The sequence below is a fragment of the Trypanosoma cruzi genome, genomic scaffold (genome assembly GCF_000209065.1).
Source record: "Trypanosoma cruzi strain CL Brener 1047053516391 genomic scaffold, whole genome shotgun sequence".
Taxonomy (NCBI): Eukaryota; Euglenozoa; class Kinetoplastea; order Trypanosomatida; family Trypanosomatidae; genus Trypanosoma; species Trypanosoma cruzi.
Window position 1 is genome coordinate 46445 of NW_001849475.1, and position 21616 is coordinate 68060.

The 21616-nt window shown below is 48.5% G+C and overlaps 7 protein-coding genes across 7 annotated transcripts, besides 16 other annotated features; all 7 read left to right on the forward strand.

Annotated features, from left to right (window-relative positions):
• Positions 1-21616: part of a sequence feature (heterozygous, Esmeraldo-like haplotype) that runs on past the window's edge.
• Positions 253-272: a microsatellite.
• Positions 847-877: a microsatellite.
• Positions 975-2024, forward strand: Tc00.1047053506265.10 (hypothetical protein, conserved; the record flags this gene model as incomplete). The annotated part of the gene is made up of 1 exon (XM_812414.1): positions 975-2024. One exon carries the CDS (start codon positions 975-977, stop codon positions 2022-2024), a length of 1050 nt encoding a protein of 349 aa, XP_817507.1.
• Positions 2060-2095: a microsatellite.
• Positions 2130-2157: a sequence feature (AT_rich).
• Positions 2369-2405: a microsatellite.
• Positions 2433-2462: a microsatellite.
• Positions 2571-2599: a microsatellite.
• Positions 2614-10803, forward strand: Tc00.1047053506265.20 (hypothetical protein, conserved; the record flags this gene model as incomplete). Its single annotated transcript, XM_812415.1, has 1 exon — positions 2614-10803. The coding sequence occupies one exon, from the start codon at positions 2614-2616 to the stop codon at positions 10801-10803; it is 8190 nt and encodes a 2729-aa protein (XP_817508.1).
• Positions 5770-5792: a microsatellite.
• Positions 8666-8693: a microsatellite.
• Positions 11153-11193: a sequence feature (GA-rich).
• Tc00.1047053506265.30 (mitochondrial DNA polymerase I protein A, putative) lies at positions 11214-13988 on the forward strand (the record flags this gene model as incomplete). The annotated part of the gene is made up of 1 exon (XM_812416.1): positions 11214-13988. One exon carries the CDS (start codon positions 11214-11216, stop codon positions 13986-13988), a length of 2775 nt encoding a protein of 924 aa, XP_817509.1.
• Positions 14372-14713, forward strand: Tc00.1047053506265.40 (hypothetical protein, conserved; the record flags this gene model as incomplete). The annotated part of the gene is made up of 1 exon (XM_812417.1): positions 14372-14713. The coding sequence occupies one exon, from the start codon at positions 14372-14374 to the stop codon at positions 14711-14713; it is 342 nt and encodes a 113-aa protein (XP_817510.1).
• Positions 14955-14977: a microsatellite.
• Tc00.1047053506265.45 (chaperone DnaJ protein, putative) lies at positions 14992-15774 on the forward strand (the record flags this gene model as incomplete). The annotated part of the gene is made up of 1 exon (XM_812436.1): positions 14992-15774. The coding sequence occupies one exon, from the start codon at positions 14992-14994 to the stop codon at positions 15772-15774; it is 783 nt and encodes a 260-aa protein (XP_817529.1).
• Positions 15886-15908: a microsatellite.
• Positions 16253-16278: a microsatellite.
• Positions 16523-17125, forward strand: Tc00.1047053506265.50 (hypothetical protein, conserved; the record flags this gene model as incomplete). The annotated part of the gene is made up of 1 exon (XM_812418.1): positions 16523-17125. One exon carries the CDS (start codon positions 16523-16525, stop codon positions 17123-17125), a length of 603 nt encoding a protein of 200 aa, XP_817511.1.
• Positions 17353-17410: a microsatellite.
• On the forward strand, positions 17499-21365 carry Tc00.1047053506265.60 (hypothetical protein, conserved; the record flags this gene model as incomplete). Its single annotated transcript, XM_812419.1, has 1 exon — positions 17499-21365. One exon carries the CDS (start codon positions 17499-17501, stop codon positions 21363-21365), a length of 3867 nt encoding a protein of 1288 aa, XP_817512.1.
• Positions 21615-21616: part of a microsatellite that runs on past the window's edge.

The window sequence follows — 21616 nt, forward strand, 5'->3', positions numbered from 1 at the left end:
GTGGTTTTTTGTTTGGTTTTTTTTTTTTGCTGGGACCTCATTGGTCCCGCATCCTACAGTGCATGTAATTTGAGGAGTGAAAGGGAGAGTGGGAGAGGCCGTTTTTCTTTTGTTTGTTTTGTTTTGGGGCAATTCCACTCCGTCATGTGCGGAAGGTCGTGGACACATGTGACGCGTGTGTGTCCACCACAAGACCGATCCCCCAGATTTGGGGAGAAACAGCGTTTGTTTGTTTTGCATTGTTTTATGTTTAAAAAAAAAAAAAAAAAAAAGTAGATTCAATGGCCCACACACTCGGTAGAGTAACACGTGCCCTTTTAGGCCTCGTGGGGTTCCAACCGTGCCCTGGCAATACGCCGCTGGTCGATCCCCTTAGCCTTGTGCCAACAACAACAAGAATCCCGTGAGGGAAAACATTGCTGGCTATTGGCTTCCCCCCAGCAATACCGGGACAATTGACCCTGGCACCACAAACTGGGGCGACCCACCGCATTACCGGGAAGATTGAGAGGCGACGGTGCGCTGCAAGCATCCATGACGGTGTGTGAGGTCAATGCGTCGGTGGCGGGTGCCGCGCGTTTCTCTTCTTCCAGAGGACTTGTTTCCCCCCCCCTCTTTACTGTTTGTTCTACTTATGTTGCCGTCGCCCTTATATGGCCTCACCACACCTTCTTTTGTATCCCCGCCGGAAATGCACTCACATTCGCGCGTACCGGGAATTCACAGTAATGTGGCCACAGCACCTGTTGCTCCCATACATTTTTTTATACATCTGTGAAATTTCACGCACGTTAATGTCCGAATCGGGTTTTGCGCTCAGAGAACCCTTGCAATGATCTTTCGTTTTTTTGTTGTTGTTCTTGTTTTGTTTTGTTTTCTTCTATAGCTGTTTTTCTGTTTTTGTCTGTCCCTCTTTTTTTCTTTTGTGCATCGCTTTTGTCGCGTGTTGCCTAGTGTCAGAAAAACAACACGGGATGGGTTTTTGGGTCTTTGACCGGGTGGCTGACGGCTTCCTCTTTCGCGGACGACGACAGCTCTCAAGACTCCACCAACGGAATGCGATGTTGGATGCCAATGGGATGCCTCTTACAGGCGATCTTGCGGCAGAGGCCACTACATGGCGTTCACAACACGCGTTCAGTGGTCGATGCGGTCTTAGTGTGAAAAGGTCACCAGAGCCACATGACAACAGAGATGAGGCGCGCCGTAATGGGGGTGGCGATGTGCCGCACCCCGAGAAAATGTTACCATCTTATGAGTGCATAATTTCCCGGTCCCCAAATGATTACCGTGCGTGGGCAGTTGACTTTCACCTGCAGTCCACCAGTGAGGATCCTCATGTGCTTCTCTCCGTTGCGCCTTATTATGCCCCTTTGCAAAGCAACTTTGTAGAGGGCGGTAGATCGTGGCACCCACCAACGACAGAGGAACAAGAAATGTACGATAAACGTATGCTTGAAACTCCACTTATTTGGGAAGAGCCCATGACGCTTTCACTGGACTGCACAAATAGCGGTATGTTCCTCTGGAGTGAAGAGTGGAAAATATTCGGGGAAAAAATAGCTGACAACTGTTTCTCGCGTAGAAGTCAAAGTCGTGGTGGGGATGACAGTGTGGACCAAATGGGTGGTGTGTCGGGAGTTAGGGAAGGACCTTACGAGGCCTTTGTGCGACTCAGTTGGCGTATGATGTCAGCAGGCGAAAATGACATGTATGGTGGAGAAAAACGATCATTGAGCGATGCGTCTGTACGCAATATTATTGTTGGTCCGTGTCAAGGGGAAATGACTGTTTTTCTCCGCACGAGCAGCTCGGATCAAGAGGAGGGGGATGTGTCAGTGCCGCGGCAAATCAATGGGACTGGGAATGTGGGGGCGCATGGCGGTGAGAGTGTGAGCAGTGGGGTGCAAGTGTGGAAACGGGCTGGTGGACGTGCCGTGTTGGGAGATGATATTCCAAATGAAATATATTTTACTCCGTATGTGACACTTATGGATGCTGGTGACGAAGCAATTCTCCTGTGAAACCGCGCAGCACAAAACTTGGAGACCGTTGCGTGTATATATATATATATGTATATATGTATATATACATAACTGTGTGATGTGAATTAATTTGTTTTGTTTTTGTTTTATTTATTATTGTTATTTATATATAGATGAAAAGCAATTGTGATGGGTGATTGGGAGGGCAGGGGGTGGTCGTTTTGCTCCATGTCTCTTTTGATTGTCCTATGATCATGAGCACCTTATAAAGGAAACCGGCTCATTTGGAACAGAAGGGTCAACACATTTTCCTTTGGGTTGCACTTGTGCCTTTTCACCTGCGTCATTAGATGTGTAATTTTTGTGGGTACAGTGATTTTCTTTTTATTTATTTATTTATTTATTTATTTATTTATTTATAAATGCTCTTATTTTCTCGTTGACGTCTTCTTTTTCTTTTTATTTTTTTTTTTTTTTAAGAGACTAAAGAAGAAGAAGGAGAAAGAGAGAGGTCGAATTGGATTAAGAAGGGAAAGGTCTAAGCAACAGAAATACAATTAGAAACATCTGTCTACCCACACACACATATATATACATATATACATATATACATAAGGGGTACACACGCATGCCGTGGAGTCATGGGGTGTCACGGCCATGCACGCCGCACCTTCAGTGTGTTATTCTCTCTATCGTTTATTTACACTCTCTTTTTATACCAGCGCTCTTGGGCCAAAGCATCATTGCGACTCTTCTTCTCGTTTTGAATCTTGTTTGTGCCGTGCGGTACGAGAACCATCGGTGGCGGCATCTCACATTACACAGCAGTGACAATTGGAATGACGCCATTTCGGCACGACTTATACCAGTAAGAAAAGTGTCACTGCTTTCATTTCTTCTTCCTTCTCAACTGCTGTTGTACGTGAGTCTGGTTTTCTCCTGTCTACAGTTGTTTCTTGCCGCCACCCTTGGTTGGTTGCTTGGTCTATCATTCATGCAGCAGGGGTGGCCAAAGGCAGTGCTGAATAGCCTTGGAGTGTGGGGAAGAAAGGACGTCCTTCCCCTCGTGGTCAATGTCGTGTCATCGACGCTTTTAGCAGCCACAAGTGCAGCGCTTTGTTTTCTACTCCGCAAGCATCAATTTCAACCTTCAACGGAGCCAAACCGTTTGTTTCATCGTAGTTCTCTGTTGTGCCTTGCCTTGCTCGCACCAGTGACCGCCTCTTTATATCCCACTTACGACTGCACGCCTCTGTTCGTTGTTCATTTCTTGTGTATGATGTCTTTTTCGATCTCTTCATTCCCAGTTCTACGGGTTCGATTATTGGAGGTGGCCACGAAAGGATGTACGGTGGTGAGTCTTCTACTGCTCGCGGGGGGACTGTTGGCGCAGTCACCAGTTGTGCAGAAAATTGTTCTTGAGCACGGGGAGCCTATTTATGTCTGGAGTATCATGCGGTATGAATGTGATTGGGCCAAGATATTTAAAAGTGCTGCGGTCTTTCGAAGGGGCGCACAATTTTTGCTCCTGGCGTACACCATTGTGGCCTCACGTTATGTGCATGGTAGTTGGCGCTGCATATCAAGACGTGAGTTGGAGGAGCACAGGGAATATTTTTATGAGCCTCCATTTTTACTGTGGCAACTCTTCTCTGTGCGATACCCAGCAAGGTTGAGGAAAATACAGCAGTTTATGGGATATTACTTACCGCTAGCCGTTTTTCCCCTGATGATCATTATGAGTTTTATGGTCATGGATCTTGTGTCTATTCTGATGGTTATTACAACCCTCTTTGGGTTTTTGTTGCCGTCTGACACGTATGTGGCGCTGCTTCCATTCTGTTACGGAGCAATTGCATTGGGGATCGTCTTGGAGTTTGTGGCCACTGTAGACAGCCGGTTGCAACAGCCGTTCTTTATGGTTTACGCAGCAACTGGTGTGACCGCCTTTATGATACGCCTCGCTCAGTGCTTTATAAACTCTTTGCTCATCCTGGCTGTCTGCATGTTTCGTGTGAACCCCATTCAGGGACAATATAGATCGCTCGCAGAGAAAAAGGCACAAATTCGAATGGCATTTAATCGCCTCCAGAATCGCATTGATGAAATACAATGTATTTTTAAACGGGTATGCAATAGCACCACAGGCACTGTGAACCGTGAAGGATTTCCTGAGCTTTTAAAGCTGGTGGTACCGACATCCCGCATTAGGGAGAAGGAAATAGACTCACTTTGGCGTTTTTTGACGGAAGGGGAGCCGGTTCTTCTGCAAACAACCCCACAAGTAACCCCAAGAATAAATAAGGCCACCCTGGAATTTGCAGGGCATGCCGATGCGGTAAGAAATCCTTTGAGCCATTTGTCCAGTGCTCTTCATGGCGGCCGAAGAGCGTCCACATCGCGCGAGGAGTCAAACGGCAACCGCGATGACAATGATGAAAAAGGAGAAGATATGGATTTAGAGGCATGGGAGGAAATTAAAAACGGCCTTGATTCCACTTCCTGCATGGGCGCTTTGGAGACAAAGAGCCCTTCCAGGGAAGGGGAAAAGTCGCTAGAGGCTGCGTTCACAACGATCTCTTTCCAGGACGTTTCGTCGGGAGAAGACCAATTTCGCCGTGGTGAGCATAAAAATGGTCTGGAAGAAAAAGTGCAACATCAACAGTGTTCGGGGCGGAACTCAGATGCGCTTTCGCGTACCATTTCTGCCGTTGGGTCGCCTGGTGGTACCGTCGCCTACCTTGACTTTCTTGTGCTAGTGAGTAAGATTGAGTCGTATCGTATGCAACATAGAAACGGGGTGTATGTAGCGGCGTCAATGCTAAAACAAATCATTTGCCTTAATGCCTCTACTCTTTCTCTTATTGCGATGTTTGCCATTTCCATGGCAGTAAAAAGGTTGGATATTCTTAATGGTGTGTACCTTTTGTTTTTTATTGGCCTGGCATGCGTCCCATGGTATATGTTGTACTGTTGGTTTATCATAGTTGCGTATACAGCGTTGCATGTCGCAGTTCGATTTACTGTCATGGTCTACAATGCCAGCTATCACCCAAATGATACACCTTCGTACTGGATGGAGATTATTGGCATTGATATTGGCAAGGATCCTTTTGCCCTTTTGGTTTACTTTCTTTTACTTATCTTGGCGGTGTTTCAACTTCGGATTTCAAGGCATGAGGCGAGCGGGAAGATTACCATCCAAGAAATTCTTCAACGGATGGAATGGCGTCGTTTTACGTCGTGTGATTTTTTTCCACAGTTTTACCGACATTTCTTGGAATTGTCGACGTCGCTGGTGTTAGTGATGATGGCGCTTTTTATTCCTCACAACGTTTTTATCGCCGGCTTTGCGCTCCTGTTTCTTCTCTATTTCTCCTTGGGAGCGTATTCCAAGCTTGCCGAGAGCGTGACGCTGATCGCTTTAGGTGCCTATAACGTGGCGGTGTTGCTTATCAGTGCACTTTACCATGTACCAGCCATTTCAAATTCTTTTGCTGAACGATTGTCTAACGTTACCGTGTGCCAGAAAATCACGGTACAGAGGTGTGCGTTGGATGTTGGTGTCTCTCAGAATAATCAGTTTGGTTCCATGTCGTTGAACCTTCTTCCATGGTACTTGGCAGCAGCACTCTCTGTTGCCCTTTGCAGGCATTATTTTGGGGTGCTTGGGCGTGGGATAAATAGGCGTGAGGAGGGAAATGACGACGAAGGAGCCTCAGTAAGAATGGAAGAGATGCAAAACATGCCTGATCCTTCGATTTCAAACCGTCGCGGAGCACGTGAGGAAGAAGAAGAAGAAGAAGAGGTGGCGATGGTGGTGGAAGTGGCGAGGGAAGGAAATCATGCGATGCGTGAGGAAAGAGATTTTCTTGAAAACGACGGGAGGCAACGGATGGGGTTGTTCTTTTGCTCTTACACAGCAACACGCGGTACCTTTATCGGACGCTGTGTACCAATGGCGTTTGCGATATCACGGTATCTTTACCTTGTCGTCACCTTCATTCGAGAAGCTGGGACAGCACAGGGCAAGCTGATGGTGTGGGTATCTCTCGCGTATGCAAGTTTATCCAACTTCTCCCTCTTGGGGGCGGCCTTCATGGCACTTTTTCTTCTCGACTCTCGCGGCATGCCGGTGGTGGCTGTTGCTGTTGCGCAAATGGCGTTGAACTATGTGTACCCGTTTTTCTTCATCCCGGAGGCTCCGCTTTCAGTCAGCAGTAAACGTTTTTTCGGCCTGCAGAAAACGCAAAACGGGGAGAGGCCGAGTATCCTGCCGCCAATTCTGGCATGCGCCATGGCAGTATTTTACATGCACACGGAGAAGGACCGGGCCGCACGGCATCAAGAAGATGCACTGCGTCAAGCACATAGGCTTAAGAATCCACCTTATCATACTCCTTCGACACGCGATGGAATGCGGGCATTTTTCAGAAGCGAGGAGATTCAAACGCCATATGTACCGTTTGTGGCATCGCGGGAAAATCGAGAGAGGACGCGTGAAGTGTATGAGCCTCCGGCTAGGCTTATTACTCTCAAACAGCAGCTCATTTTCATGTGGAACTACTTCCGAACCCGTTTTTTTCTGGATCTCAACTTTGAACTCACAGTGCTTGTTGCGAGTCTCGGTCTTGCCCTTACGCCGGATCGTGTTACGGGGCTTGTCTTTTTTGTTGAGTTTATTCTCATGTGGTTGATTGGACGTGTGCGAAGTACAACAGAGATACGCTACGCCGTGCTCCAAGAGTCCCTCATTGTGATTGCTCTCGGCGGACTATACTTTATTCGTCTAGGGCTGCCGAAGGGGCTGGTGGGCGTCTCCATCCTACACCCAGAGGAGTGCAATGCATGGGACCATTATTGTGGCTGCGGCCTTCCGCTGCATCACTTTGTCCTCATGTTTGCACTTTTGGTGTTGCGGCGCTGCATGCGGCAAAATGTGGCTGAGGTACGCGCAACGACTTTGTGTGTGGAGGGTGCTTTTGAGCTCGGTGAGCTTCTCCGCAGGAAGGAAAAAGAAGTGGAGGATTGTCGAAGGCTCCTCCGCTCAGATATTGAAAGCGTTCTACCTGCTCCATCGCGCGATATTATACGGAACCCAAGGACGCTGTTTGATCTCCTTATCGCCGTGTCGTGTGCATGTTTACCAGCTGCAGTATTTGCCTTTGTGCAGGGCGTCTTGATGGCGTCACTGCTGGGGGTCGTAGAAATTGCGGCATCCCTCTGGATCCTGGCATTCAAGCGTTATCTCGCGTGGCGTTGGCATAAAGTTTGGCCGTTTTTCATATTGTTTCTTTTTTTGACTTTTCTCCCTCAGTTGTTGGCTCGTCTTCCGCTGACACCTCCGCTAATGACCCACGCGGAGAATGTGATGCTTGCGCTCGGCTTTAGTCCCTGGTCACGTGGGACCACGGTGGGACAGGCGATGGTGCTCTTTTCGGCTGTGTTGCAGCAACGCATCTTTAGTGAGTTTTTCTTTGCGGCATATCTTATTGGGCTATGCAGGGGCTCACTGGCCGCTGTGGAGCGGAATAGGGAGATGCTGGAATATTTCCGTAGGAAAGACGAGGAGCTGCAGTGTCAAGTAGTCAAGGAGGAGGAGGCATTGAAAAGAAGGCTCGAACAGCTTTTCTCCGAGCGGAACATGTGTGCGTGCCAAGATGAAATCAAAATTGGGGGTTTGATGCCAACACAGAGAGTGAACGAGAAGGAAACGAGGGAGGAGAGGGAATTCTCAAGTGGAGTGGCGCCGCTTTCTCCTATGATGGGTTCGGTTTTGAAGGTTCCGTTGAGTGTTTCTGCGCAGTCGGACACTTATTTCAGTGTCTTGGATTCCCCAAAGCAACTGACGAAAGCAGGGGCGGCCGTTGACTGCCCTGCCACAACGTTTGACGGGAGGTTGAGTGGCGTTTGCTCAGAAGAACATGTCCCCCCTGCACGGGAAGACGACAGGAAAGGAGGGATATGCAGTAAAATATCGAATGCGATTGAATGTTGGTCGGAGCAACTTGTGCAATATTTTTCCTTCCGCACTTATCGTGGAAAGGCACCTCCACGGACGTATTCTCAGGGGTACCGTGTACTCTTTGCATTTACTCAATTTCTTTTGCGGAAATATGCCTATGTGTGCTATTTCCTGTTTATGCTTAACTATGCGCTCAGCGGAACTATAGTGGATATGGTTCTCTCCCTCTCCGCCGCACTCTATGGGATGCTTATTTTACCATGGTCAGGGAGAATTTACTGGAGAAACGCTCTTATTTACAATGTTTTCTCCATTCTTGTGAAGTGTGTCATACAACTTATCGTTAAATGGTTTGCCATGAATCACATGGCATTGAAAATTGTTTCCGCGTGTGTGCTGGACATTGGCCTGGACCGGACCGAACCGTCCTTTTCTGCCATGAATTTGGACATTATTATGGACTTTGTTCTCTTTGTCAGCATCATCATACATCGTCAGTTTTGTTTTGATTACGGCGTTTTTGCTAATGAGCACGAGGAGCCATTCAGACCGCATCGGATGGAAACGGAAAAGGGGGAAGTCCACAGAAAAAAAAAACATCACCGCAACGAGGAGAGCACGGCGGGCCGACGTGAATTGCCCGAGGAGGATATGGATAGAATTGATGTTCAGTGTGTTGTGGTTGTTGCAAATGAAGGAAGACCGTCACGGCAGGCACCATTGTCATCATCATCATCATCATCCACTCTGGAGTTGCTGGCGAATAAGCATGACGATAATAATGTCTATAATAGTAACCATGATGGAATTGGTGAGTACAACAACTCAATGCGTCAAAAATGGCAAAAGAGAGTCTTCAAAAAAGGTGGAGTGTTGCACAAATACTGGAACAACATATGTGAACGCTATGGTACTGGATCAGACTACTACACCCTTCAGTTCTGGGCGGACGGTCTTTCTCTTATCGTCTTTACCGTGGTTTACTTTCTTTTGGCGGGTGATTTCCGCGGTAGTATTCTTTACAGCGTACAGCAAGATCTTCTTCCCTGGCAATTGGTACTCATTCTCTTTGCAGGGGTCATGTTAATGGCGGCTGAGCGTATCGTATATGTGTTACATTCCGTCCAGCTCAAGTTTGTCCTTCATGTAGTTACGATATTGGCGTACCATGCTATCTTCATGCTGTGGCGCCTCACACTCGCCCATCGGTCGACCACGGCTGCTGTCATTATTCTTTTGATGAGGTTTTTTTCTGGGAGTGTGAGTGCATTACAATTGCAGAAGGGGTATCCTTTTCACCGAAAGCATGATCCTTTTACGACACACACGGACATTTTTCATTGGCTAGGACATGTTGTGTATCGCGCCATACCATTTCTTTTTGAGCTGCGGCTTTTACTTGACTGGTCGGTCTCTTGCACGGCGCTAAAGTTGCAGCATTGGATGCTTCTTGAAGATGTGCATCACACCGTGTACATGCGCTACGTGGATATCAATGACTTGGCGTGGACAAGCCCAAGGAAGGGACGGCAATTTCCCTTCTTTGTGAGAATGTACCAAGGCATTGTCGGTTTTGCCGCGTGCCTTCTCGTCCTGTTTTTTCCTCTCATGTTATACTCCACCTTTAACCCAAACGTCGGTGTAAATCTTGTGACGTCATGGCAGACAAAAATTGCCTTTGGCACTACATCAAACTTTTACACAGCCACAGCCACCGAGGCTCCCGTCTCACAAAATTTGGTTTCCATTCTCTGGGAGCTGTTGCCATCCCTGCAGCACGATGAATTTGGCTCTCAGGGCCTACTGCAGCTGCTAATGTTTCCAAGGTGCAGTGCGGAGGTGTGGAGCGCCACGCCAGAAACACGGCTGTTGCTGTTAGGTCAACTTAACGCGGCCGTGAATAATGAAACAACTTTTTTTATACATAAAGAGGATCATGTCGTGCGCATGGAAGTGTCAGCACCAGAGACACGAAGGGTTCGTAGCTATCAGCGATACATGGTTCCTTGGAGTACCGTGGTGAAGCTACGGGATGCTCTGGAGGGAGCGCATCTTTGGTATACATCTCGGCATTTGGAAAAACATCAGGGAGGAGTTCACTCTGCTTCCACGCTGGTGTACGAAAGTGGCGATTGGATTCCGCTACCACAGTTTTATAGTCCTTTTTTGAACAACATACAAAACGATTTGGTAATGAAAAAACACGTGCGGGCAGATTGTGCGGTTCAGCTGAATGGCGTTGGAAACAGTGATGGCAAGACTCCCCCGGTATTGTATTGGTGTGTTCGTTGTAACTCCTTTGCTAATCTGACCGACGGCTCAACCACCAGGACATGGAGTATGAATGGCGCGAATGAACCTCTGGACATGGCCGATAATGATAATGATAATGGGGAAGCAATGCAAAGTAAGGAGACGCTGGTGTCGGACACCAATGCGGGCAATATTACCGGTATTTTTGAGATTGTGGCCTCATCATATGTTGCACTCAATCTCTCCCTTGTTTTTTTGCCGAACATGGGAATCATTGCACTTTACACAACGTTCATTTTGGCGATTGGGACCTTTTTACGTAACACCGTCATGGACCGCGCACATCGTGTGGTGTTGATGCAAGTGGCAAACCCGGACCCCATTGCCGAGTTGCTTCGGTATATTTACATGGCACGTTCCTCAGCAATTAATGGGTACGTGGACGGTCTTTTGCTGGAGCAGCAACTTTTTTTTGAACTTGTAGATATGCTTCGCTCACCCGAGCGTGTCTTGGCTCTCAGTGGCCGCCGCGTGGATGACTACGACGGCTGCGGCAGGTTTTGTAAGTACCTGAAGAAGTCGAGTTACCACCCGTTTTGAGGGAGAAAAAAAAAAAAGGGGGTAGAAATTATGCTTTTATGGCGCCGTATATATATATATTATTCTGTTTGTGGACCGTCCTCTCTTTACTTTTTCTCTTCTCAATTATTCACATTAACGTTTTCCATTCTTGATCGTTTTTTGTTGTTAAGCCCAAACGAGTGTTATTATTCCTTTTTACATTGGCTGTGAGAGGGTGTCGGTCCTCCCCTTCTGGCGAGGACCATTCTCGCGTGAACCGTCTGTCGGGTCTCATGTGCTTTGTTTACTTTCGTCTTTTTTTGTTCTTCTATTTTCGGTGCATGTTTTCTCCGGCCCGCGTGTTCGTTCGAGGCGCACGCACACACACAGAGAGAGAGAGAGGTAGAGAAAAAAAGAAAGAAAGGGAGAAGGTACTCGCTAGTGCCAACATGTCATCCCGAGGGCAGCCACGGTACCGCTACGTACCGGTGGAACTCACGCACATTGAACATGCAGGCGACAACAGTGGAGCGAGCCTCAGCTTTTCCGATAATCTACAGAGGTGGCAGGCATTTGGCCTCAATACGAGTGCCATTTGTGGGTCCTCATCAGCCGCTCAGCCTCCTCAGAGCGCCGCACGATGTGTGCATCACCACCTGGTGGAGGACGCTGAGGGGGAAGAGAATGAGGGAAGTGTTGGGGCTGCCGTGGAAAAGGATGGTGGGACGCAAAAGGAACAGAAAAATATGGATGGAGGTTCTGTATCCGCCATCCATAGGCAGCTGCTGGAGTTGTCGTCACGTGTTGGGCAGGTGGCGACGGAATCCAAATGTTTGCCCCCCGCACAAAGAGAAAAGCGTGGCAAAAGTAGCAACGGCAGCAATAAAAAAAATTCTGCAAGTGGGAGTGGTGGTGCGGCTTCCGCTTCCGAAGGAAAACATTCCAGAGAATATGGAGATGAGTTGGAAGAAAAACGTGCACTTAAGCGGACTGCCGCGTCCGGTCACAACGGCGCCTCCACCGAAGTGGAAATTAGTGGCGTGCACCTGCGCGAAGAGAAGGGAGGGGAGAAGAAGAAGAAGAAGCCAAACGCCCGAAGATCTCGTGCCTCAGATGTTCAAAAAAATGCGTCTAAATTGCCACAGCGACAAGCATTGTTTACGATGCCTCCTGCTCCGGAGCCAAATTCAAGGCCGGCCGAGTTAGTGGCTTTCAAGGAGGTAGACGATAGCACGTCACTTTTTGAGGATTTGCAGAAGACACTGGGGGATCCGGATCTCATTCAAGCCCCGACACTTTTTGTGGCCTTTATCGTACATGAAGGAGAGACAAACTTCTCCATTTCCGCAAAGACACATGGGAAAGTTCACTTTGTGCGGAAGACCAACCCGGAGATGAGTCATCTATCAGTACAATTCTTTGTCCTTCGCTGGAAAGATGATGTGTTCGTTCTGCATGCTTCCACTGCTCTTTCTTTTCTGGTGCGTGTCCTGGAAGAACTTTCTGGTGTTGAAATAGTGACGTTTAATGCCCCGTCACTGCTACTCCTACTTCTCTCCTACAAGCAGGGGAATCTTTTTACCTTGTGCGTCTCAGACATTCGTCTCATGTCGTGGATGCTGCAGCCCTCGGCGGGCGCGGATGCATTCACCGACTATGACGTTTTGCTTCAGTCTTGTCAGCAGCAAATTGGTCTTGCCGCGGGATTCAGAAACATGGAGAATTGCACTGTGAAGGAAATCGTTTGCCACCGGGTGTATTACATGGCACCTCTGTACCGTTTACTTTACGGTCAACTTGGCACACAGGGCCTTCTGCCGGCATTCCTTAAGCAAGAAAAGCGCATCTCACTTCTCTGCGCCGCAATGAAACTGAATGGCTTTCCTGTCAACTTGTCGGAGGTGGAAGGATTCAAGACGCGTTGCATCGCCAGGATGGAAGAGCTCCGCATTGCCGCCCAGAAGCTGGTTCCATCAATGCCAGAGTTTAATATGCAGAACCTGGACGAGTGCAGGATGGCAATTTACGAGGTTCTTCAACTAGGCACACACCTGACCCACGCCAGGAACGATGGAACGGACAGTTGCTCCCTCACCGTTACAAAAAGTGGGAAACTCTCAACATCGGAGGAAACACTGAGGCTTTTGGCACCACACCATGAGCTGCCACGCCTGTTGATTGCATACCGTAAAACGGCGAAGCTGCTTCAAACATACACAGTGGGCATGATGGAAACAGCTTTTCCTTTCAAAGGCAATGACAGTGAGTTTACAGACAATCGCATTGGGGAGAGCAGTGACAAAAAGGACGATACCCCCGTCAAGTGGGTCACATTACATCCAAACTTTGTTCAAGAGGGCACTGACACGGGACGGCTCTCATGTGTGGAGCCAAACCTACAGAATCTTCCACGTTCCAAGGCAATTGCCGAAAATGATAACAGTGAACCATACGAAGCTGAAATGGCCACTTTTCGCCGTTGTTTTGCTGTGCCTATAGGGTTGACGTTGTTGTCTGTGGATTATGAACAGATTGAGTTGCGAGTTGTGGCGCATTTGTCTGCAGACACAGCACTTGTCGATGCGATGACGAACGCAACGGATGTTCACCGTAACATTGCTGAGAACATCTTCCGGAAGTCACCTGTAAACGTTGAGGAAAGAACACTCGCAAAGCGGGTTGTCTTTGGCATGCTGTACGGCGCTGGACCTCGAACGCTAGCGACGCAAATGGGAGTGCCAATGGAACGGGCACTACATGTGATGTCACTCTTCAAGGCCTCTTACCCACAGATTGAACGATATCAACGCCGCGTGATTGATCAGTGTCGTACCGATGGCTTTGTGCGCACGATGACTGGCCGTATCCGCTCACTCCCTGACATCAATGACCGAGTCATGGCAAAGCGAATGTATGCGGAAAGACAGGCGTTCAATTCCGTTATTCAAGGAAGCGCTGCGGATGTCATGAAGCTTGGGATGCTGGCCGTGGAACGTGATGTATTGCAGTTGTACAACGGAGACGTGCGCCTTTTGGCGCAGATTCACGACGAGATTGTTCTCTCTGTCCCAACGCACAAGCTGCGAGAGGTGGTGCCACTCGTGTCACGGAGCATGATGCACGCCGTCTCATTGCTCGTTCCGCTCCGTGTGACTGTGAGGATTGGACAATCACTTGGAGAACTGGAGGACTGGACGGTGGATCATGAACTGGGCATCCGCTAGCCAGTAATCTCTTTGCCTTCACTATTTATTTAGTTATTTCACCCTTTGCTTCTTGTTGGGATTATCTTGTTCTGTTTGTTGTTGTTGTTGTTTTTTCTTTGCTGTTTCCTTTTTTAACCCACAGATTATTATTCTCGCGAGGAGCGACGACAGATATTCATTATTATTGACGTGTACGAGAGCCGTTTTGTTGTTGTTGTTTTTATTACTTTACGCGTGTGTGAATGTGAGTGTGTGTTGCCCTTTTTTTTTTTTTTGTTCCTCTCACACATTTGTTTACCCGCCACATACCCTCCTGGCTTTTTCTTATCGCGTAACACCATTGTTTTCTTGCCTGTGGCGTTGTACTTTGCCCTTTTGATATTACTTTTTTTTTTTTGAAGATGAGCGCCCGTGATGAACTGATAGGGAGGCTTAAGGTGGCGCTGGCTGAGATTCAGCAGCGCGATTCCTACTCCTCTAATGCCTCGCTTGACAGTGAGCTTCTTGGGGTGGTTGCCGATTACATTGAGCAGGGTATGGAAAGGGAGACGGCTTTGCAGCGTTTGCGTGGGGCTCTGCTGCGGTCAGAGGCAGCGTTAGGAGGAGGGTTTGCCCCCGCGGTGGAAGAAGGCGGGGATGAAGGACCGAGAGAGGCAGCGTCCTTGGGAGTGTCCGCTGAGGAGATGGGACGACGGCGTGCCGAGCGCCTTCTTGCACAGGCGCTTACTTTGCGCTTTCGTTAATGCTTCGTGTTGTAGGACTCAATTCCCCACGCCTCTTTCGTTGTTGTTGTTTTTTTTGTCCCTGCCCGTATCTCTTTTTCCGGCTCCCTTGTGTACACGCGCCCCATGATCAACATAATTCTGCGGATGTGTGTGTATATGTGTCGACGAGGGGGGGGAAGAGTGATCGATAATGCACGCCATTGTTTTTATTGACACTTTGTGTGGGTTTAACGCTTCATCTTTTTGTTTTTGTTTCTCTTTTTGTTTTGTTTTGTTTTGTTTCATAGAAGCCTGAAATGGTGGTGAGTGTTCACAAACACGACCGTGTGCGGTGGGCGTGGCACGTGCTTGGAATAGATACAAACCCCTCCTATGACGACATCCGTGCTGCGTACTGCAGGCTCGCTGTCACGACTCACCCGGACCGCTGCACCGATCCAAGCGCAAAGGAGAAATTTCAGATGTTGCACGCCGCGTATGAGACGGCGCTAAAGAATAATGCGGAGGCCAAAGAGAAGAAACGTCGCACGAAAAGTGGTGAGGTGTCAGAATTTGACTGGCGAGCGGAGGTGGCGCGTGTGCGGGCGGCGTATAGCAGCACTTTTAAATGCCCGCGTGCCTCTGATGCGTCGAGGACGCCGTGGCAGAACGCGAACCCAAATCCGTCGTGCAGCGTGCCGCAACGAACAAACAAGAGGCGCTGTGCCGATCAGAAACCCCAACCAGGGGCGCACATGGTTGAGGCGAGGCGGACGACTGCCGCGAGGGGCAGGGCATCCGGGTCATCATCGGCACAAGAAGAAGAGGAGCGTCGTCTGCAAGCCATTAGGGTGCGTCGCCGCGGTTATTTGTCTCCTTCACTGAATTTAATGCGCCGCATCGTGACACGAGAGGCATCCCGGCGACATGCCATAGTGCGACTTGAGCAGAAGGAGCTGCGGTGTATTTTTTTAGGTAGTCTGGAGGAAAGGATTCGGCGAGCTATAGAAAACTGGGCAGACGCCTTCTGGGTGGATATGAGCGAGCAGTGGTCCGAGCTTATTTCCTTTACCACTCGCTCACACAATAGAAGTGTATGAAGACGGGAATGGAAGCTTTTGTGTGGTCATGTGTAAACAGGAGAAGGGGTTTTTTGCACTCTGTCGATGTTCATTTGTCTTTAGCTTTGGATTGCTCCTCCCACACCTCACTTTTTTTTTTTTTTTTTTTTTTTGTGGTATATCTTTTCCCCTGTATGCAAAAAGACGTTTGTTTTTATGTGCGTAGCTGTTGTTGTTTTTTCTTGTGTGTATGTGCGTGTGTGCGATCCTGTGAAATTTTTTTGTCACGGATTTTTTCTTGATTGATGGGGACTGACGGAACGTGGGATGGCCGTGTCCTTCTTTTAATTGCTCCCAAAGCATGGACCCACATGCCTGCTGTTTAATCAATACGCATCGTTTTGTGAAAATTGTTAGTGTCAGTCCTTGCTTTTCTCAAATGGAAGACTAAAAAGAGAAGGGAGAAAAAAGTTCGTGAATGCATACGTAGCTGTTTAGATAGAACCTTTCTTATCGCATATATATATATATATATATATGTATGCGTTTTTTTCCTATTCTTGAATCTCCCTTTCCTTAAGCGTTTTTGTCTTCTTGGCTGGTAAGATTCTTTACTGCGCCCACTTGGTAACCTTATATGTGGTGTGTGTGAATTCGTCTTGATGCTTTCTTCTTGTTAATTATTATCGGTGATGTATGACGTCTCCTTTTTCTTCTTTCTTGTTGTTCTCTTTTTCATTGTGTGCGGATGTAAATTGCGAGTCATGGGCTGGAGAGTCTCCTGCGAATGGTATGGGAGTGGGCCTTTCGCTGGCTAAAGCCTCGCAGTGGCGTAGAGGATAAGAAGGCATCTGAGGAAATTTTGGCGTATGAAACTCTGAGGAAAGCGCAGACGGAGCTGAAACGTCTTGAAAATGACATTGAGACCAACACGGGAACACTCCGTCAGTGTGAGGAAGCACTGGATTCCCTCTTTCACAAGGAGTTGCAGCTGCGGGAAGGGTTAGAAGGAATCCTTATGGAGATGCATGATCATACTTCAGTGGATTTGGAGAATACGATCAGAAATAATAGCGACGGCATTGCATCTCTCCAGCAGATTCTTATGCATATCCAGCGGAAGAGGGGAAAACTACACGACCAGGGATATCGGCTTTATATCCAACTGCAGTGCCTGAAGGCGGAGAAAAAGGGTGTTGTCAAATCGACAAATATGCTGCTGTCGCGTTTATTGGGGAGCGGTTTGGCTGTTCAAAATGGAATGGGTGAGGAGGACGGAAAGGAGGGGGAACAGGGTGACGATGACGATGGCAGCTGGAGAGCCGTGGTTCACTCGCCCCCAGTGTCGGTGAGCTTTATTGAGGAATACAGGGAGAAAGAGGGATCGTAAAGAAGCAAGGAGGAAAAGTGTGTCATGATGTATTCCTGTCGCGCGTTCTTTGTTTTCAACTTGTTGTCTTTTTTTCCACATCATTCAGCGTTGTTTGTTGTCGTTGTTAATATTTGCTTGTTCGATGCGGAAAGGAGGATTTTATTCTGCGGATGAGGGTGTCACTTGTGGCACTTTGCTTTTTTTCGTCTTGTGTGTGTGGGACCCTTTCTTTTTCCTTTGCGGAAGTGTGTGTGTTTGTGTGTGTGTGTGTGTGTGTGTGTTTGTGTGTGTGTGTGTGTGTGTACTCTTCATTATTTGTTTTTGTTGGTATTTCTTCGCTGGCACGCATAATAACTCGGGAAGGAGCGTGGGAAAAGGGAGGAGTATTCACATGCCTCAAGAAGAAGGGGATTTTGATGGCGTCAATCCCGACGTGCAGGCTCGCCTCGTCGATCTCATCATCTTCAGTGACCAGGCAAGGCGCCGCATCGCCGAGCTGGAGTCCACCGTGGAAACGTTGGAGCAAACTTTGTCGGAACTTCGTAGGAACGACACTCACTCGGCAGCCACACTGCGTCGTCCACTGTCAGCACCGCTAATTGACCAGCCATTCAAGGAGAACGGCCTGCAGCATATATGCAGCTGGAACGAGCAGCTTGTAGACACTGTAAATGCCCTGCGGGGCGCCATGCTGAAGATGGAGACCGAAGCGAAAGTGCAGATCGTGGTGCTCAAGGACGAGGTGGAACGGCTACGTCGGGAGAGTGATTCCCTACGCCGTGAGAACGACGCGCTGAAAGAGCGGGTGGCAGATGACGTGCTGCGACAGCGACAGACAAATCGCGTGGAGATGGCGGTTGAGAAGGCTAAAATTGCTTCAAGAGTCCGTGCGGCAGGTTTGCGCCGTTTGGAGTTTATGGAAGCTGTGCTAATGGAGACCCATGATGATCTGTATTTTGCTCAGAGGTTTGACGCGGCGAAACTGCCTGTTCGAGATGTGACGTTTGTCATTCATGCTGTGCCGAATGTGCCCACCCAACACCTGAGCGCAGAGGAATTTACAATGACAATCTATCAGAATGTTTTGTTGGAGGCTGCAAAGAAGTACAGCGGATACCACGTGTGTAGCCTGAGGGAGATTGAAGTTTTTGCTTTTTACAGTGCCATAGCTGCCCTTCATTTCTCAAGTGAGTGCCACGTTGGGGTGAAAAATCTCCCATGGCCAGCACGCACCACCGATATTCCGTTTTTTGCGCCCGTGATTGATGACGGAGAGCTTCTTTACAGCGGTCCTCGCATGCATACTTGCATGTATACGTGTAATCCGGGATCGGAAGTGGACCCCATCAATGGTCGTTCAGTGTACTACGGTCAAGAGGTGAAAGACGCTCTAACAACGGCGCTTCAAGGGGCTCCCATTGGCGAAATAGTGGCGAATAAGGCGTGTGTGATCATGCTGTTCAAGGAAGCGAACATTATGAATGACGTTCACGATGAAGTTTTTTTGGAAATGAGCCGTGTGCGTGCCAAATTGGGCGCGGGATGGAGCATCGTTGCGTCAGAGCGAACTCTCGGGAATCTGTTTTGTTCTATTCTCCCCAAATCACTTGAACGCCGCCGCGGAATACCGCCGTATTATCTTCATCCTTCCCCACGATTCCCACGCGGCAATATTGATGTGGATACACTGCTTCCACAATTAATTGCCTCCATGAAAGGGGTAACACGTCCCTGTCAAGGCGGCACTCAACAAAAACCGCAGGCACAACTGCAAATACAGTCACACTCACAGCAGCAGCTGCCGCACCATGATGGATGGGTCGATGGTATCTACCGTAGCAGAAAGCGTGCAGCTGAAAATCGCGACTCTAATTCTGAGGATGTCGTTTCACTTTATTTGCTACGGCGGGATAGGAAAAACATCATAAGTCTTTACAATAAACTGGAAGCGGTGAGCGCCTTTCACGAACAGACGTTGATGGAGGCAGAGGATTGGTATCTTGCCCGATTCCAGTCCATTGATCCAAATGAAACGGTTTACTTGTGCACCGTTGACGTCGGCAGTAATTCCTCATGGAGAAAATTTACTCAGGTCTCCATGGGCTTGGAGGAACACCACCAACTGCGGCACCAACTGTTCTCTTCGGCTCTTCTACATGGAAAAAATAACTTTGGTGTTTACGTAAATGGCAACAATACGGACGTTTTTACTTTTGCCTTTCGACGTACAGAACATGCTCTGCGTTTTACCGCCCAGATGTACACTGTTGTGAAGCAGAAATGCGAAGCATTCAACAAATCAGAAATGTGTCTCATGAGAGCCGGGATCACGGTGGGAAAGCTGCAACCCTCGAACGACAGTCACACAGCTAGTACGAATACGGCCTCTGGCACCGCCACGGATTGCAAAGCTACTCGCATGGTACTGTGCCGCGGTAAAGCATTGGTTTGTTCCGGTCATTTGTGTGATTTGGCATGCCGCGGGGAAATTCTGGCTGTTGCAGAGGTCATACAGGCCTTCCAATCGAATAAATCGAATCTTTTGAGCATGGAGTACAATGTGTTGAAGAAAGGCGGTCGGTTTCTGGGATCATACTCCACTCTGGTGGATGTGTACTCGATTCTTCCCAAGGCTTATGCGTACAGACGTCAGTTACTTAAGGGTGGGGACGATGGGTCTTGTAGAGACGAGTGCGAATCTCCACGTTCCTCCGTCAAGGCGGCCTTGCAGCTTGGCAAGCGTGTCATGTCCCGCGAAGAAGTGGAGCAACTGCTATTGCAGCATCAACAACTCCTAGAGAAGGCCGAGGCGGCTATGATGGCTGCTGAAGACAATGCCTGGGAAATCACCACGCAGCAGGCCCTCAGTTTGCCGTGGCCCGTCGTCAGCAGATCCGGCGTCAGAAGTACGACAGCAGAGAGGAGTTTTTTATACTGTGACGCTGTTGACATTGTCGCAATTTCTCGTGCGGTACCTGAAGAATTATACAAGAATATTATGGGCCAATATAATTACGTTGTGAAGGAAGCATTGCTGGCATATGATGGGTTTATTGCAAAGACGGATTCTACAGCGGCGTACATTGTTATGTTCACCGAGCCACATTGTGCGTTGGAAGCAGCGTTACAAATTCAGCGCAGACTTCTGGCAGTGGACTGGCCACAAAGAATAAAAACACTAGAAGCCACACTTCATGTAAAAAGCTGTAAGACACATATTGTGTTATTTGATGGAATTCGTGCAAGGATGGCGGTACACGTGTCTAAAGATTATCAATCCACTAGGACACTTTGTGGTGACGATAAAGAATTTGTTGAAGTGTTTGGTCCGGCCATAGAGACAGTTGCGGAACTCGGTTTTCAGGCATGTGGTGGTGAAATAATTGTGACGCCTTTTGCTCTGTCTAGGATTGGATCCACCTTACATGGTTCAATGCTTCTGCTGCAGGTTGCCATGCGGGTGGCAAGGATACAGTCTTCTAATAAAATGTTACTTGCTTCATGCGTACCGCGGAGGTTGTGGGAGCGGCTTCATCTTTTTGTCCCCGCCGCGCCGGTTACTGAGGTGGCAAAGCAGGGCACCGGTTCCAAGTTGAGGCAGTTGAAAGTGGCGGAGAGGAAAAAGTCGTGGTGGCGAGAGGGAAACAATTCCCTGTTGTCCCTGCCATTTTCTAGTCAGGCACCGTGGGGAGAGAGAGTGAGTGCATCCCACAGCGCCTTTGCCTTTTCTATCCAGGCCTCTTTGGGAGGCGCCGTGGGCCAAATTCGGCGGGAGTTGTCCTCCTCCATTGGTTTGAGCACGCACCGTGAAGTATTTTTAAACATCGTCTGCGAAACCCTCATGAACCTGAGCCATCTTTTTCGGGTGGTGGAGGACGGAGTGTCCAGGGCAAATGTATTGTCACCACTCCCACCGCTAGAAACAGGAGCAGCTGCTGCAATGAGCCGTGACGCTTCACCGAATAAAATCCGACAGACCTTTTCCCCGGACCACCGCTCCTCCGGGACCTTCAATATGAAACTCATGCACAGCAGTGACAGCACCTCCTCACCGTCGTTGTCGATCTCCGGCGAACCACACAAGAATGCAGTGCAGATGTTGGACAACTTATTGAGGGGAGCCTTGCATCGGATGGCTCGCGCATTGGGCGGAACGGGCAAACCGCATTTAGCGTCTTCGTCGAATCGCATGAGCACGTTCAAATCAGTTTCCAGGCGTAGCTCCCCGAAGCTTAGCGGACCGCTGAGGCCCCTCTAGCATCTGCCTCAGTCGATGTAAAAAAAAGGAAGGTAAAAAAAAAAAAAAAAGGAGTGATTGAGGACACACAGACACAAAAACAAATATATGCTCATTATTCGGAAAAGGACATCATGACAGAACTTCCTGGTCTGTACATATATTTGTGGAAAAGATGCATTTTCCTTTAGACCTGTTTTTTTTTTCCGTGTGTGTTTTCTCTCTGTCTGTGTGTTTGGGCAAATTTTTTTTTGTGTGATTTTCTCATTGTT